The sequence below is a fragment of the Lactuca virosa genome, chromosome 5 (genome assembly GCF_052849685.1).
Source record: "Lactuca virosa cultivar CGN04683 chromosome 5, Lactuca_virosa_CGN04683_v6, whole genome shotgun sequence".
NCBI classification, from domain to species: Eukaryota; Viridiplantae; Streptophyta; class Magnoliopsida; order Asterales; family Asteraceae; genus Lactuca; species Lactuca virosa.
The window spans coordinates 308,528,051-308,546,507 of record NC_136430.1 but is presented as its reverse complement, the minus strand read 5'-3'; the positions used below and the strand labels follow the sequence as shown (position 1 = coordinate 308,546,507).

Genomic DNA, 18,457 nt, shown 5'->3' with positions numbered 1-18,457 from the left:
TCTTTTGCCCTCGACTTGATGTAACTAATGAGAAATGGTCCACATGACATATGAGCATTTCTTTTTTAAAAGTGGTGAAACCTTTTTCCATTTAGATTACCATATTCACATAACCAATGCATTGGCTTATATTAATGGTACAAATGCAATATTTATTGATCCAATGTTATAAAATTGATACACATCATCTAAAACTAGTGTTTTGCATGAAGTTCATAAACCAATCACTTTATTGATTGTTGTATTTTTTTTTTTACCATATTGTATCATCTCGTCATAAAAATATATTATCAAATTGCTGTTTGTTTTAATAAGATAAGGAGGATAATCAATCCGTAAGTAGATGAAATAATGTGATCAAAATTGTAATTATTGAACACTTGTTTTTGAATCACATTTCTGAATTTTGTTTTTTTGAGTTTAATTGGAATCAACAAACCAAATTTATAAATACTAAACACAAATCAATATATATCCTTCTATACAATCTCTCTTGAATCTCAATCACCTACTATCTCTCCTTTCCACCAAACCTACCAAATTACATTCACACACAACACAAGCATTAATAATTAAAGCAGCACAACAAGATGATAATTGAAGCATATACCTCTTGGATTTCTTGGTTCATTCAACACTCAACATCAATATGTCTGCAAAAAGTAAAGGAAACCCATTAATTTTGATGTAATGTTGGTTGAAATTATGGAAAGAATTTAAAATAAAATAAAATTGTTTTGCTAATTTTAGAAATGAAATGATGCAATGAAGTTACCTCTCATGTAGAATCATTTTGGTCTTCATCACCACTGTCAGTAGTTTGTGAATGATGTTGATTTTGATTTTGATTTGGATGGTGATGGTGATCTAGAGGATGATTTTGGTCGGAATTCATGTTTAAACCACCTCGGGAATAAGCATTCAGCGCCGCTAACATCCCTAAATTGCTCTCGCTCATTCCCAAACCCAGATGTTGCGATGGTTGTTGTTGTTGTTGCTGCTGCTGCTGCATCAGCATTGATCCCAGTTGGAGGGGATTTGCTCTTGAATTCTGCTGGAATTCCAGATTCGCCGCCGGGATGTTGATTCTTGGGATGAAATGGAGTGGTGCTTGCAGTGTGTTTCCGCCGCCGACAGCTTGGGCAGTCGGGAATGGCCACATTTGCTGGTGGTGGTGGTGTTGCGATTCCGATGCGGCTCCGGCGAGATGAGAGTGTTGGCCGCTGCTACTACTGACGCTGGTGGATACCGGTAGCATCCACAAGGTGTTTCCGGTGGCAGTGGTGGGTGCTGGAGCAACCGCCCACATGGCTGTTGCCGGCATCATATTAGCATGGTGCCGGAGAATATTGTTACCGGAAGAAGGTCCTCCGGCTTCTTGTTGTTGTTTTGGCATTTCCATGGCTCCTTTGAATTGTTTGTTGGATGGTGACGTAGATCCGACTGTTACTTCCCCTTGATTTTGATTACTCTCGTCTTTGAACAAATCTTCTCTGTACCTTTTTCTCATATAATTCTCGGTAGAATCGCCACCGGTTCCGCCGTTGCCTCCGGTGGAAATTGCATCGGCTATTTGGTCAGCTGTTAAAATATGAGGGTTTTGATGGTGATGGTGTTGCTGTTGTTGTTGCTGGTGGTGATGTTGATGAAACCCCATCATTTGAGAGAACCCTTCTTGATCAAAGGGGTGGTGAGCAAGTGCCAAAGCGCCGTGAAATTGATGAGGCGCGGACTTCGACGGCGGAGCAGAGAGAGTGGATCCGGTGCTACGAAGAGAGACGTTCAAGGTGGAAAAGTTAGCCGGAATGGTGCCCGTGCCGGTTGCGGCAATAATGGCCGTCTCCGCCTGCTGTAGCAGCCACTCAATTGTTTCTCCATCGGACTTATGACCCAATTCCCTCGTCAACTGGAAAACCCTAGCGGCACATGTCGCCGGCATTCGAATTCTCCGACCACGGCCATCGACCTTAGTATGCCGGTCTTTTGTTGACCTCTTGGGAGGAGGAACCACAGCGACAGGTTGAGGGTTTTCTTTAGCAAGATCCGTTAGAGCTTCGGATCTAGTGGCGATGGCCAGGGAGGCGTCGACGAGGTGTGGATGCGGTGGAGATAGCTGTGTGGCGGAGGAGGTGGAGGCTGTTGTTGGGTGTTGGTTGGAAGGAGAAGAAAGAGAAGAAGAAGCACCACTAGTAGTAGTAGGAGTGTTAGATGGACCGGGTTGGATGGATATGGAGCCCATGAATGGGGTTACAGATCGAGAATCAAATGGGACCACCATGGGTTGGTGGTGGAGATGGTGGGAGAGGTGATGGTGGTGGTGGTGGTGAGAAGAACTAGTGTTGGAGGTGGGAGTAGTAGTGCTGCTTTGTTTATTATGGCTCTGCAAATCTGTTCGTTCCATGTGCTCCTTTTGTTGTACTTTTATTTTCTTTCTAAAAAAAGGTTATCTTTTTCTTCAGTGGTGGGTTCAAGAAACCTGAAACATCTCCACCACCACCAACCACCAGTCTCCGCCGCCTGGGGCTGGGGGTAGAGTGAGAGAGAGAAAGAATAAAAAAAGGAAGGGGTCTAGAGAGAGAAAAACAGCTAGAGGAGTTGGAGTTTGTGGGGTTGTTTGGTTTTTGATTGACTCTTGTCTTTGTGTTTCCCTATGGTTAATTGGTTTGGGGGGTGGGGTGGGGTGGGGCAGGGGCTATAACTTAATAGTTTGTATACTTGTTACAGTATATCGATTCTAATTTGTATGTCTGGTCTTTCTAAAGTACAATACCACCCTTCATAATTTTTTTTATTAAATACTTTCTAATTTTATAAAAATATAATATTTTGAAAGGTAGATCTTACAAAAATAAAACAAAACCGGACTAAAAACTTCCTAAAATCTTTTTATTTTACGAGAAATATAAATTAAAAATATTAAATCTTTAAATAGAAACTAAAATAATAAACTAATATGTAGATATATTATTAATAATTTATGTTTGAGTTTGTTTTGCTTGATAAATAATGCATTGATTATTAAAAGTAATAATTATAATAACATCTTATCATTATAAATAATTTAAATGTTATAAGTTCTTGAATGCAATTTGAAATTTTGTTTTGATCAATTTTTCATTTAATTATATTAGTTTTACCAAAAATTATTTTACTCTTTTATAAAAAATGACATAACCTCACATCTCTTTTAAATAAGTAAAAATATATTTTTTCAAAAATTGAATTTTTTATTTAGCAAACAAGGCTTTGTCTCGATTTTGATGACATTTAATTAACATTATATATTATTTGTTTAATATGGTAATTTTAAAATTACCAACAATACTAAAATACATGAGAAGTTATCTAATAAAATTATTGCAATAATAAGACGATCATAAAAAACATTATTTATAGTATATTATGGAATAGCTAAAAAGGTTTTGGAGCAAGTTATTCCAATGAACCTTACTGTTTTTGTTTCTAAAACCATGCCAAGAAAATGAGAATTCAATGTACTATTAAAAATCAACTAACTACAAGAAATTTTATTACTAAAAACAATGTCATTCTGATGATGCAAAATCATCCAAATAGTCACACAAGCAATCGCATCAAGAATCATCTTCTTATCCGCCGAAGTTCTATTCTTATATATCCATTTAAACACTTGACGAAAGTTATAAACTTGAGGAACACCACATCACACCATTTGAAAACCCTTTTCCATCTAGATTTCGAGAAGTCATAAAACCAAAAAATGTGATCTATCTTTTCTATAAAATGCAAACAAAAAGGACACATCAATTAATTAATTTCAATACCTTTCCTGCTCAAGTTCCACCTAATCGGGATTCTATCCCAAAGAACACGCCAACATAAGATATTAATTTTACTAGACATGTACTTGTTCCATTTAGTAGCAGCAAATCCATCTGCAAGAGTTATATCATCAATGTAATGTCGTGTATCTTTAACTGTGAAAACACTTGACCCCACCAAATTCCAAATCCACTCATCAGCACCTGTATCCCAGTCAACCCATCAAGTTGTCTTTGCTCCACACCCCCTCTAATTAACCTACGCCAAATCCAGTTAGCTCCAACACCACATTTATCATGAACTAAACAATCTTTTTCCACCTCAAGTTGAAATAACCTAGGGAACCTAGACTGCAAAGAAGCGCCTCCCACCCAAATGTCACTCCAAAACTTAGTAAGACTTCCATATTTAAATCTTTCTTTTAATACATGAATGAAGGATAGCACCCCTATCATGCATGGTATTTATAGAACCAACAATTCGAGCCCAAACATCGTGACCACAAATCTAGGACAAAAGAATAAGCCTTCATTCTCCGTAAGAACCATGTAATTTGAAAATAACCTTTATCCAAAGAGCATCGTTTTCATTCAAATATCTCCATCACCACTTTTGAAGTAAAGCTAAGTTGAAAGCATCTAGACTGCCAATTGTTGGAAATTGTGTCGAAGGTCATTAACTATTGGTGATATTTCTAATAATAACAGGGTCCTCTTGGGTTGCCCTCAAGACTCAAATTAAGAGGAATTAATAAAAGAGGAATTAGTTTATTAATTATTATCGTTTAATAATTAATTAGAAATTAATTAGAAAACAATTTGGGAATTAATTAACAGTTTAATTAATAGAAGGGTTGAATATCAATTAATCAATAGTTGGTTAATTAGGAATATTCCAGAACCCTAGGAAGAAGGATGGTGGACGAAAATTCCCTTTGGATAAGGGGAATTTCGTTCATAGGGTTATCCATCCCACATGGGCTTGAGGATAAAACCCTGGAAGGTATCCAGGGCTATAAATAAGGCCTTAGGGATTCATTCTTCCTTGCTCATTCTTTGGCTTGATTTTTCGCCACTTCTTTCTCCCTCATTTGTAGAAGAACTCGCCTTATAGTTTATCCCCTCCTAGTTATTTTGATTCTACTCTCTTGAGTTCATTGGGTGTGAACCAAGAAATGGATTCTAGTTTGGGTCCTTATCATTCAAACAAGGTGGAACGCACAAGGAATCAAGCGCAAAGATCTTTAGCTGCAAAAGAGGTATGTGATTCTTCCTTTGTATTTCGTTTTGTAGGGTAGATGTAATTAGTATGAAACCATAGATCCATAGGTTTCATGTACACTTAGGTATATCGTAGTTTCGATTTTTCCACTACCTAGTTTAGAGTATATTTGATGTGTGGAAAACCTAACAGTGATATCAGAGTCATTGGTTCATAATTACATTCACCATAGATCCATATTTTCTATAAAAACTTGTTTGAAATTGAATGAAAGAAGAATGATTGAAAAAATCGTAATTGATAAAAGCTTCAATCGCAGCTCACGACGTAAGAGCTTCCTGCTCACGACGTGAGCCCGCCGATTTTAGGGTTTCCTTAATTTTTCATTTTTCAAATTTGAAGGTTTGTTAAATATGGATAAATGCCATATTTAAAATGTTTTAAATCTGGAAATTTGATAAATATTATGTAAATATGATTATTTGAATTTCAATATTTATTTATTATTTAAATAATGAATTTAAATATTTAATATTATTTATAATAGAGATTTATCAATTTGAATATTAACCCCTCGTGTTTTATTAATTATTACATTGCATCTTCGTAATTAATTGGAATTAATATTAGACAACTAAATTTAAAGAGTTTTATAGTTATCCCTTGTATATATTAGAATTGTATCTACTATATGTATCAAAAAGTTACAACTTGTGTCCTCACATGTTTTAAATATTGACATTGTCAGTCTTACCATGACTAGGCTCATCCATTATGATGTAGGGTTTTAAGGAGGTCTCTATGATTCCTAATAAGGTCGGTTTTTAATATGTTTTGCGCTTACCACCCTCACCGCCCTATTGCATTTTGAGAATGGAGTTACCGAAAGGGTTTGATAGTGATAATGGTCAATCTAAAAGTATTCTAAATACAAGTATAAAACAAAATCATGTTTTATTTAATTAAAAGTGAATCTTATGTTATCCATAAAAATTGCACATTCTCTTTATAACTTGTTGATGGAGCTCGTGTGGTTAACCGGCACATCAATTTGAGAGTTTAAGTAGAGAATGATGTGAGACTCACGAATCTCAAGCGTAACTTGAGCCGGGGACCACACTATTTTGTATGGGTGATTCACCATATGTTCAATGATCCACGACATCCCTGTCATTGAATTTGAGATGAACATAATTCGAGATTAATATGCCATTGATAGTCAATGAATCTCAGAGATCTAGGAATTTCGTAGTGATCGAAATTGACAAAGAGCTTTGTCTACCTAAATAACTTTATGGTGTGTTTACGACATCCCTTTACACATCATGAAGCCAAATATGGATCCTAGCCTTAATTTAATAATTTGTTTTAGGGTGATTATTTATTAAGGATTTTATATATCAAAATAATTGGAATCTTATCTTTTGTAGATATCGATCCCAATCAACAACAACAACAATCCTCCTTTTCACCCTCCTCGTCCTCCACCAACTTAAAACTCAAGCTTCTCTCTGATGTCAGTTCTGAACAGGGAAAGACTCAATGAGGATGGATCCAACTATCTTGATTGGATCAGAACCTTAAGGTTCACGTTGAGATATGAGAACAAAGAGTATGTTCTCGATGATGATGTTCCCAAACTTGGAGAGAAAGCTACCCCAGATGAAGTTACTGCCTACAACAAGCATTATGATGAGTCGACCAAAGTGACTTACCTTATCTTAGCGACCATGGCTTCTGGTCTCCAGGAGAACTTTAAAAATTGGGGCGCCTTTGACATAAATCAGCAGCTAGAAGAAATGTTCCAAGAGAAAGTTAGGTAAGAGCGATTCAAGATCGCCAAGTCCCTCATGGCATGTAAACAACAAGAAGGAGCATCTGTATGTGCGCACGCCCGAAAGATGAAGTCGTACATAGACAGACTTAGAAATCTAGGTGTCGAGTTTCCTAAGGAGTTTACCATCGACATGGTCTTGAACTCGCTTAGTAATTCATATTCGTAGTTCATCATGAACTTTAATATGAACAACCTCGATAAGACCTTGATGGAGTTGCATGGAATGCTCAAGAAGGCTGAGGTGAGCATGAAGAAACCCAACAACTCCAACCCTACTGCTCCAGTATTGGCCATTGATCATGGTTCTACTAAAAGGAAAAGGGTTTCTCATCTCAAAGGAAAGGGAAAGGGTAAGGTCGGACAGTCTGACCAAGTCCCTAAGAGAAAGGTCCAAGCTGAAATAGCTCTTTCTGCTGATCCAAGTGAGGCCGTTTGTTTCTACAGCCAGTCAAAGGGACATTGGAAGCGTAGTTACCCTAAATACCTGGAGAACCTTAAGAAGGGAAAAGTCAAGGTGACTGGAACCTCATATATGTTTATGATAGAACTCCATAGTACATCTACTTCTAACTCTTGGATTCTTGATACAGGATGTGGTACTCACATTTTCTCTTATATGCAGGGAATAAGACAAAGTAGGAAGTTGAGGCATGGTAAGCTCAACCTGATCATGGGAAACATGCACAAGTCAGTTGTTACAAGGATTGGGAACTATGAGCTCATGCTTGGTGATGGTGTTTATCTTAGTTTATTAAATTGTTGCTTTTTGCCTGATATGGCATGAAACATTATTTATTTTCATGCACTTTATAAGGATGGTTGTCATTTTTCTTTTTGATAATGATAATGGTGACATTTTGGTTTATAACAATGGTTGTTTTATTTTCAAAGCTAGTCCTTGTAAAGGTGTGTATGAAAGTGTTGTTTGTGTAGGTGAAGTTGATAAACTATTAATGAATGTTGGTTCTTCTAATGGTGAATTATATAAATCATGTTTGTGGCATTTTCAACTTGGCCATATAAACAAGAAGCGCATCGCTAAGCTCTAATCGTATGGGATCTTGGAATCATTTGACCTCAAATCAGATGATGTGTGCGAATCTTGCTTACTTGGCAAGATGACAAAAGCGCCATTCACAGATCACTGTGAAAGAGGCAAGGATTTGTTGGATCTCATCCACACAGATGTTTGTGGACCATTCAAATCTGCCACAAGACATGGAGAAAGATACTTTATGACTTTCACTATCGATTTTAGCAGATATGGATATATCTATCTAATCAAGCATAAGTCAGAAACTTTTAAGGTGTTCAAAGAGTCTCAAAACAAAGTAGATAACTAATTGGCCAGAAAGATCAAGATGCTCTGATCCGATAGGGGTGGAGAATATTTAAGTATTGAATTCTACGATCATCTTAACAATTGTGGAATGGTGTGGCTGAGAGAAGAAATCGAACGCTATTAGATATGTTTCGATCTATGATGAGTCGAGCTACACTTCCGATATCTTTTTAGGGGTATGCCTTAGAGACAGCCGCCCACATCCTAAACCTCGTACCTACTAAGAAGGTTGTTAAAACACCCTCTGAGATGTGGAGTGGGACACGTCCTTCTCTAGCACATTTAAGGTTTGGGGTTGTGAGGCTTTAATTTTTCGTGAGGCGAATGATAATCTCGAGACCAGATCAGAGAAGTGTTATTTCATTGGTTATCCACAAAAGTCCTTTGGATACTTGTTCTACAAGCCTTCTAAGAAAAAGTTGTTTGTTGCTCGAAGGGGATTCTTCCTCGAGAGGGATCTCATTTCCAAAGAGGGCAGTGGGAGCCATATTGACCTAGAAGAGCTTCAAGAGTCAAGTGAAGAAGAACCTTTAGTGGACACTAGCACTCAACCTGAGGTGCAACAACCTGTTGAGGAACCTTATCCTGAGGTAGAACAACATGTTGACCAAAATGATATATCTCCACCTCCCCTTCGCATATCCAATAGAGTTCGTCTTCCTCCTGAGTTCTATGGTTTCCATATGAACATAGAAGGAGACATATTGATCAATGATCGTACACTGGTTGATATGGATGAGCCATCCAACTATAAGGAAGTGATGACAAGCCCTGAATCAGCCAAGTGGAAGGAAAGCATGGAGAGCAAGATTCAGTCCATGTACGATAACCAAGTTTGGAATTTGGTTGATCCTACTCCTGGAACCAAAACTGTTGGGTGCAAATGGATCTTCAAGAAGAAGAGCGACATGGATGGGAATGTGCACACGTTCAAGGCTAGGTTGGTTGCAAAGGGTTATATTCAAACTCAAGGGATTAATTATGATGAAACCTTCTCACCAGTAGCCAAGATCAAGTCTATTAGGATATTGCTTGTCATAGCAGCTTTTCATGATTATTGAGTATGGCAAATGGATGTGAAAACCGCTTTTCTTAATGGAAAACTTACAGAGGAAGTGTATATGGAACAACCTGAGGGTTGCTTAGATCCAAAATATCCAAATAACGCGTGTAAGATTGAAGGTCCATATATGGACTAAAACAAGCGTCTCGCAGCTGGAACCTTTGCTTTCACAAAAAGGTCAAAGAGTTTGGATTTTCAAGAAGTGAAGGTGAGTACTATGTATATATCAAAGCTAGTGGGAGTATTTTAGTCTTCCTAGTGTTGTATGTGGATGACATACTCCTTATAAGAAACGATATCCTGACGTTGCAAGGTGTTAAGACGTGGCTTGGGTGTTGTTTAGCTATGAAGGATCTAGGAGCTTGGTATAAGAATCTAAGGAGATAGATCGAAAAGTCTAATAGGACTGAGCCAAAGTACATACTTGGAAAAGATCTTGAAGAGGTTCAAGATGCAAGACTCCAAGAAAGGTTTTCTACCTATGTAACATGGAACCAAATGGAGTAAGACTCAATGTCCTAGTTCTAGTGATGAACATGAAAGAATGAGTCAAGTCTCATATGCTTCTGCTATAGGATCGATCATGTATGTCATGACATGTACTCGACCTAACGTCTCATTTGCTCTGAGCATGGTGATTCGTTTTCAGGACAACCTAGGTGAAAGTCATTGGACAGCACTAAAGAACATTTTGAAATACTTAATAAGAGCAAAGGACATGTTCTTGGTATATGGGGGTAAATATGAGTTGAGAGTTATAGGTTATATGTGACAACCCAAAATTTTTTGTCTTGCAAGTCCAGCCATTCAATTTAATCGAGAGTCAGACTCGTTTCTGCTATCAATTGGCATTGTTAAGGATCATTTTAAAGGTTAGTACATTCAAGGATTGGGCATATGATTGATTTGCTTAGGTTCTTCACGTTGTAATCAAGCCGAACACTCCATCAAAGGGGGTATATGTTGGGTTTTGAGCATTCTAACACTTCCTAAGTGTACATGCAACCCTATTAAACATTGGATCTATGTTTGTCTAAGATACATGCAAAATATTATTTTCCAAGGTTTATAACCTATCTAGCATGGCATGGGGTACTTTTAACCATAAAAGAACTAGATGAATTACATACCTTTTGTTGATTGTTGATTCCTTGGAGTTTGAGAGCCAAGCACCAATAATGTGAATGCCTCAAATGGAAATCACAAATCACCACAAACTTGGAAAATGTATGAGAGAGTATACTAACTCTTGATTTTGGCCACCACACTTACACACACATTAGTGTCTTTTTCATGCAACATAAGCTTGTTTATATAGTGTACATGGTTAGGGTGAAACCCTAATAACCCATGTCTTTTCCTCTTCCAAGGATCCATGGGTAAAAGCTCCATGGATCATCCATGGACTTCCATATAAGCTTAGCCCATTCCAAATGAGTGTTAGCCCACACCATATAAATATAATAGCCCATGATTTAATTAGTCTTCCTTTTAATCACTAAATTAATTCATAATTAATTCAAGATTAAAACTAATTAAATAACATGACTATATATTAATATATTATAACTTATAATATATTAATAAATCGTAAGTATACAATCCTCATAAAATTATCCATAACTAGTTCGGGTGAAGTGCAACCCAAATGGACCATGCCGGGTCGGGTCAAGTATATACCAAATAAGTTATGGACTTAGACATCTTATCCAACAGACTCCCACTTGGATAAGTCTAATAACTGTATTTGCCTATATTACTTCAGGAACCAACCGGCAATCGTAGCTCTCGAAAACTCTTGTGAACTATGAAGCGCCATTTTAGATAAGTGATCATATAATCCTCTGCTCTCATGATATCAGCCGGACAAATACATGGAACAATGTCTTACTTATTGTCTAGCAGTTGTTTCTCGATTTCCGATTTGTTTGACAAAGAACTTAACTGAACACATCAATTTAGTTCTGACCGGGCCCGGTACATGGGTCAACACAAAATCATCGAGGGGCCCAGATATCGCTTCTATTTCTAGAAGGAACATATAAACTTCGACTCATATGCTTGTTCTACTACTTATTGAATTGCACACAAAGGCACGTTTTATAACATCAAGTTACTGATGCGTTTACGTGCAATCAATGCACAACCAACTCATAGGTAACAACTCATATCTCTAGGTTTGAAGACTTATATGATATTACCGTCTCACGATCACTCGAGATAAATTCCATGAAGTGATACAAGTGAGTGTGGGTTTATTCCAATACTCATAACTTATGAGTACTCATGAATGTTGTAGCAACCATTGCTATGGCTAAACACCTTTAGTCATCTACAATCCCAATTCATGACAATCTTGATTCATACCTACTTCCGACGTATGACCGATTGTGGAGGTTTGAATAAATTAATTATTCTGGAAGTCAAAACATGCAAAACTGAAACAATAGTAAATAATTGACAATGATAGTAACACTTTACTTATAAATAAATCACACATTTTATTCATCATCAAATGTCGACTACATTTTACAAGTTTCAGAAAAAGCTATCTAATCTGTAAAACTAATATCGTCCCTCAGCCCGATGCGCCTCGCATGCTGCAAATGCTTCACCCTCGTCAGTCCCTTCGTAAGGGGATCCGCAGGGTTCTCATCTAACGATACCCTTTTTGCCACGAGGAGTCCCTCTTCTATCTTGTGTCTTATGAAGTGATATTTTCTGTCAATGTGTCGGGATCTGCCATGATCTCTTGGTTCCTTGGCTAAGGCAACCGCACTATTGCTGTCACAGAAAATCTCCATAGGCTCCTTAATAGCTGGTACAACTCCAAGGTCTCCGATGAAGTTCCTCAGCCATATCGCCTCCTTTGCCGCTTCACTCGCTGCTATGTACTCTGATTCACAAGTCGAATCAGCTACAGTCTCCTGTTTGGAACTCTTCCAAGTGATTGCCCCTCCATTTAAGGTAAAGACCCAGCCCGACTGAGAGCGGAAGTTATCCCTATCAGTCTGAAAGCTAGCATCACTATACCCTACTACTCTCAAGTCATCACTCCCACCAAGGGTAAGGATCCAATCCTTAGTCCTCCGCAGGTACTTGAGAATATTCTTTACCGCAGTCCAATGAGCCTTGCCAGGGTTCCCCTGATATCTGCTGACTATGCTCAAAGCGAAGGCCACATCAGGATGAGTACAAGTCATAGCATACATGATCGAACCAACAGCGGAAGCATAAGGTAATCGACTCATCTCAGCTATCTCATCTTCTGTACTCGGGCTCTGAGCCTAGCTCAGTTTGGCATTGCTATGGATCGGTAATTCTCCTTTCTTGGAATTCTGTATGTTGAACCTTTTCCACACCTTATCCAAGTAGATACTCTGACTAAGTCCAATTAGTCTTTTACTCCTTTCTCTTAATATCCTTATCCCTAGGATATAGGTAGCTTCTCCAAGGTCCTTCATAGCAAAGCACTTCCCAAGCCAGGACTTAACCTCCTGCAAGGTTGGGATGTCATTTCCTATGAGTAGTATGTCATCCACATACAGTACCAAAAAACTAACTATACTCCCACTAGCTCTGACATACACACAGGACTCATCTTCACTTCTTGAGAAACCAAACTCTTTGACCTTCTCATCGAAACAAAGATTCCAACTTCGAGATGCTTGTTTCAATCCATAAATGGATTTCTCAAGCTTGCACACTCTATTGGGGTACTCTACACTGACAAAACCTTCTGGCTGATTCATGTAAACATCCTCAGCCAACTTTCCGTTAAGGAAAGCGGTTTTGACATCCATTTGCCATATTTCATAATCATGAAATGCAGCAATGGCTAGCATAACCCTAATAGACTTAATCTTTGCTACTGGTGAAAAGGTTTCATCATAATCAATTCCCTGAGTCTGAGTAAACCCCTTCGCAACCAGTCGAGCCTTATAAGTGTGCACCTTCCCATCCATGTCGGTCTTCTTCTTGAAGATCCATTTGCACCCGACTGTCTTACGGCCTGGTACATTGTCAACCAAGTTCCAAACTTGATTGTCATACATGGACTGTATCTCGCTGTCCATAGCCTCCTTCCATTTAGCAGACTCTAGGCCTGCCATGGCTTCCTTAACACTGTTAGGTTCATCCAGATTTACCAGTGTACTGTCACTGATAAATGTATCACCTTCCGTAGTAATATGAAATCCATAATAAAACTCAGGTGTGTTCCTAACCCTTGTGGAACGCCTCGGAAGTATAGACTCGTCAGCTGGATCAACAGGAATTTCCTCCTCAAGTTGATTGCTAGTGTATGAGGTTCCTTCACCAATCGAGTCTTGAATTTCTTCAAGGTCAATTTGCCTCCCACTGTCTCCTTGGCTTATAAATTCTCTCTCTCGAAAGACCCCTCTCCTAGCCACAAAGACCACATTCTCACTGGGTCTGTAGAAGAGGTAACCAAAGTATTTTTGTGGGTAGCTGATGAAAATACACCTTTCACTTCGAGGTTCAAGCTTGTCATGAGTCTCGCGCCTCACGAAAGCCTCGCAACCCCAAATCTTGATATGGTCTAGATTGGGAACTTTCCCAGTCCACATTTCATGAGGTGTTTTGGCAACCTTCTTTGTAGGGACTAGATTAAGGATGTGGGCGGCAGTCTCTAAGGCATACCCCCAAAAAGAGATTGGTAGCGAAGCTCGACTCATCATAGAGCGAACCATGTCCAACAAAGTTCGATTGCGCCTCTCAGCTACACCATTCAGCTGTGGTGTCCTGGGAGGTGTCAATTGTGAGACAATCCCACACTCCTTAAGATAGTCGAGGAACTCAGTACTAAGATACTCACCACCTCGATCGGATCGAAGCATCTTAATGTTCCTGCCCAATTGATTTTCTACTTCCTGTTTAAACTCTTTAAACCTTTCAAAAGTTTCTGACTTATGTTTGATTAAGTAGACATAACCATATCTACTAAAATCATCAATAAAAGTCACATAATAGCGATTAGCATCCCTTGTGGCAGTTTTGAATGGACCACATACATCAGTATGTATAAGGTCCAACAAACCCTCACCCCTTGCACAAGTACCAGTGAAGGGTGATTTTGTCATTTTTCCAAGTAGACAAGACTCACAACTATCATCCGACTTGAGGTCGAACAACTCCAAGACTCCATCCTTTTGGAGCTGGCCTATGCGTTTCTTGCTTACACGTCCAAGACGACAATGCCACAAAGATGCTTTATCCAAGCTAGTAGAAGAATCAATACATAATACATTATTTCCTAAATTATCTACAACCGATATAGCTTCATACACACCATCACAAGGTAATGCTTTAAAATAAAGAACATTATTAAAGAAAGCATTAATACTACCAACTTCATTATCAAAAGAAAAGGTAAAACCTTGTTTGTACAAAGCATGAAAGGAAATAATAGTCCTCGCTATTTCAGACGAGTACACACATTTATTCAAATCTAACTTTAACCCACTATCTAGCAACAAAGTATACTCTCCAATCTTGGTAACAGGTGCAACCTTCTTGTTCCCCATGATTAAGTTTATCTTTCCGTGCTCCACATCCTCACTTCTTCTTAGGCCCTGCAAGTCACAACAGATGTGAATACCACAACCTGTATCAAGAACCCAAGAATTAGAATATGGTGAGCTATTAGACAATATAGTGTAAATACCTGCATGGGATGGTTTCACTTTCCCATCCTTGACATCCTGCAAGTACTTTGGGCAGTTTCGCTTCCAGTGCCCCTTATTTTGACAGTAGAAGCATTCAGCATCCTTAGGGATGGCAGAAGGAGTGATAGAACCACCTTTGGTTCCAGATGAGGAGCCTTCAAGGGACTTTCCCTTGGTACCCTTCGAAGGGTGCTTCCTCTTTTTCCCTTTTGCCTTGCCCGATAGCCAAAACAGGGGTATTAGTAGGAGTAGGAGTAGCAACCGACTTACTCTTAAGACCACTTTCGGCAGTCTTCAGAAGTCCTTGAAGCTTACTGAGTGTGACTTCCTCCTTGTTCATGTGGTATGTCATACGAAATTGATCATAACACGATGGCAAGGAGTGCAAAATGATATCAATTGCCAACTCCTCAGGGAAGTTCACATTCAGTTTCATTAGACGGTCCACATACCTTTGCATTTTCTGCATGTGGCTCGTGATTGGTTCGCTATCCTTCATACGGGTAGTGATAATGGAGGAGATTATTTCATACCGCTCTTGACGAGCACTCTGATGGTACCTTTCCATCAGATCCTGATGCATCTCAAAAGGGTAATAGTCCTCATAGGACTTTTGGAGTTCAGCTGTCATGGTGGCCATCATGATGCATGCCACCTTGGTGGCATCTCTTTCATGTGCCTGATACTCAGCGACCTCCTCAGGAGTAGCAGTGGACTCATCAAGCTCCTTTAGCTCCTTATCGAGGACATATTCCTTGTCCTCGTAACGAGTAACCATCCTAATGTTCCGGATCCAATCCATGAAGTTGGAACCATCAAAGATGACCCTCCCACAAAGGTTCATGAGGGAAAAGGAGCCAGTAGGGTTATAGCCCGAAGCTTTGTTGTTGGAAGACATCTGAAAAGAAGAAAACAAGTTTAGATTAGATATATCGAATCCTTAATAATACACCCAAATGTAATATTAAGGCTAGGATCCAACACAATATATTATAACTTAGAAGAGGGATGCCGTAATCTAAGCTATAATATATTTGAAGGTAGGTGAATGACGATTCACCAATTTCCACCATGAAAACGAAATGAATTATTAGGTTTAATTGGTTTGAAATTCCTAGATTCCTTTGAGATTCATTGAACTTTTCAATGGCATGTTTCAATCTCGATTGTGCCCTTCAAGTTTTGTGACTGGGATGCCGAGGATCACAAAACAAGGTGTGAATAACCATGCAAATTCACTTGGTACCCTTAATATTATCACCTAATCAATGTGCCGGTTAACCACACACGCTCCACCGATCTATGATAAACATTAAGTCACCCTTCGTGATCCTTACTAGTCCAAGTTAGTGTGTCGGTTAACCACACACGCTCCACCAACGACTTGGTAAGGTACAAAGTGTGAATTTCATGGGTTAGCACCATATTCACATTTTCCTAAAGTAACTAAGATTGGGAATTTATAAAAGGTTTAGTTACTTTATAATATTCATCATACTTTTAATGAGAATTTATAAGTCCTTGTCCTACCCGTTCGGCTAACGACCCTCCACCAGTCAAGCAAGCGGTGGGTGAGAGTGGACACCCAATAAGTTGCCATTTTATAGGCAACAACCTTATACCCACCTTATAGACTGGCTTCGTGAATGAGGCGTACTAGCGGTAAGACGACTTTGATCTTATACATATATATAATAATTAACCATTAATGTTATAAATAGTATAAGGGTTGAATTTTAACTTTTAAAACTCTAAGGGTTTGGAATTAAAGTATATTAAAGTGTGTGTAACTTTACAAATTCCAAAACTTAAGGACAAGTTTTGAAACTATTCAAAACTTTTCATTTCATAACTTATGAATTAAAGGTTCATAAAAATGAAGACTCTTCATTTCCATGTAACTTATGTGTTTTAAGTGTGTGTTTAAAAGAAGTGACCTTTGGATATCCATAACTTGAGGACAAATTATGGACTCCATTAAAACACATAAATGATCAAGAATTAATCCTAAACAATTCAGCAAATAATTCCTATCATCTTCTAAATTCATAAGAACATGAACATGATCATCAAAGTTTCAAGAATTATATGAACACATACAAAGCATGAAATTTTGATATAAGCTATTGTAAATGGATTAGAACAACCATTACACCAACTAAAACAAGTTTTAAAACACCAAAACAGTTTAGGGTAATGTTTCTAGTCCATTTCCAGCAGCAAAAGTCGAAAATCTGCATTCTGAGGCTCCTACTCGCCGAGTGCACGAACCTACTCGGCGAGTAGGATGAGTTTACACATGAACTCGGCGAGTCCCCCCATGGACTCGGCGAGTTCATCAGTCAGACAACAAAAAATCGACTTTTTATCACTATTTTGCATCAAGTATCAAACAAACAAGCCTAGGCTCTGATACCACTGTTGGGTTTTGAGCATTCTAACACTTCCTAAGTGTACATGCAACCCTATTAAACCTTGGATCTATGTTTGTCTAAGATACATGCAAAATATTATTTTCCAAGGTTTATAACCTATCTAGCATGGCATGGGGTACTTTTAACCATAAAAGAACTAGATGAATTACATACCTTTTGTTGATTGTTGATTCCTTGGAGTTTGAGAGCCAAGCACCAATAATGTGAATGCCTCAAATGGAAATCACAAATCACCACAAACTTGGAAAATGTATGAGAGAGTATACTAACTCTTGATTTTGGCCACCACACTTACACACACATTAGTGTCTTTTTCATGCAACATAAGCTTGTTTATATAGTGTACATGGTTAGGGTGAAACCCTAATAACCCATGTCTTTTCCTCTTCCAAGGATCCATGGGTAAAAGCTCCATGGATCATCCATGGACTTCCATATAAGCTTAGCCCATTCCAAATGAGTGTTAGCCCACACCATATAAATATAATAGCCCATGATTTAATTAGTCTTCCTTTTAATCACTAAATTAATTCATAATTAATTCAAGATTAAAACTAATTAAATAACATGACTATATATTAATATATTATAACTTATAATATATTAATAAATCGTAAGTATACAATCCTCATAAAATTATCCATAACTAGTTCGGGTGAAGTGCAACCCAAATGGACCATGCCGGGTCGGGTCAAGTATATACCAAATAAGTTATGGACTTAGACATCTTATCCAACAGTATACAGACGTACACATGGGTGTACGGCCGTACACCCATGATGACCGTGAACCCTTGCCCTTATGTAGGGTATCCCTTCATTTCTAGTCATTTATCACACTTCCAAGTCTAGAAAATCGATTCTCTCTTAACTATCATCGAGTTCTTCACTTTGATCTTAAAAAACGTAAGTGTTTCTTCCATCTATTTGTTGTTATCCTTCTTAATCTAGCATCACCCTTTGATTTCATCCATGAAAATCATCTTTTTGGGTAGATCTTCAAGATCATCATCTTTCACCAAGAACACTAAGAACACACACTTGTTCTTGGTGGCCGTGAACCCTCTTCAAG

The 18,457-nt window shown here is 38.3% G+C and overlaps 1 protein-coding gene across 2 annotated transcripts; it reads right to left on the bottom strand.

The window, feature by feature from the left end:
- Positions 1–369: 369 nt before the first annotated feature.
- LOC145114998 (transcription factor TCP8-like) lies at positions 370–2,635 on the bottom strand. Of its 2 annotated transcripts, XM_079051133.1 has the most exons (3): positions 776–2,635; positions 611–653; positions 370–533 (listed from the first exon to the last, which is right to left on the bottom strand). In XM_079051133.1, the coding sequence occupies exon 1, from the start codon at positions 2,399–2,401 to the stop codon at positions 779–781; it is 1,623 nt and encodes a 540-aa protein (XP_078907259.1). In that variant the 5' UTR covers positions 2,402–2,635; the 3' UTR covers positions 370–533; positions 611–653; positions 776–778. The 2 variants fall into 2 exon arrangements, with proteins under 2 accessions (XP_078907259.1, XP_078907258.1); XM_079051132.1 differs by having other exon boundaries at positions 370–653.
- Between the last annotated feature and the right edge of the window lie 15,822 nt (positions 2,636–18,457).

Bases quoted from the DNA above. Each gene is read 5' to 3' on its own strand.
- LOC145114998 (XM_079051132.1), bottom strand. From the start codon at position 2,401: ATGGAACGAACAGATTTGCAGAGCCATAATAAACAAAGCAGCACTACT.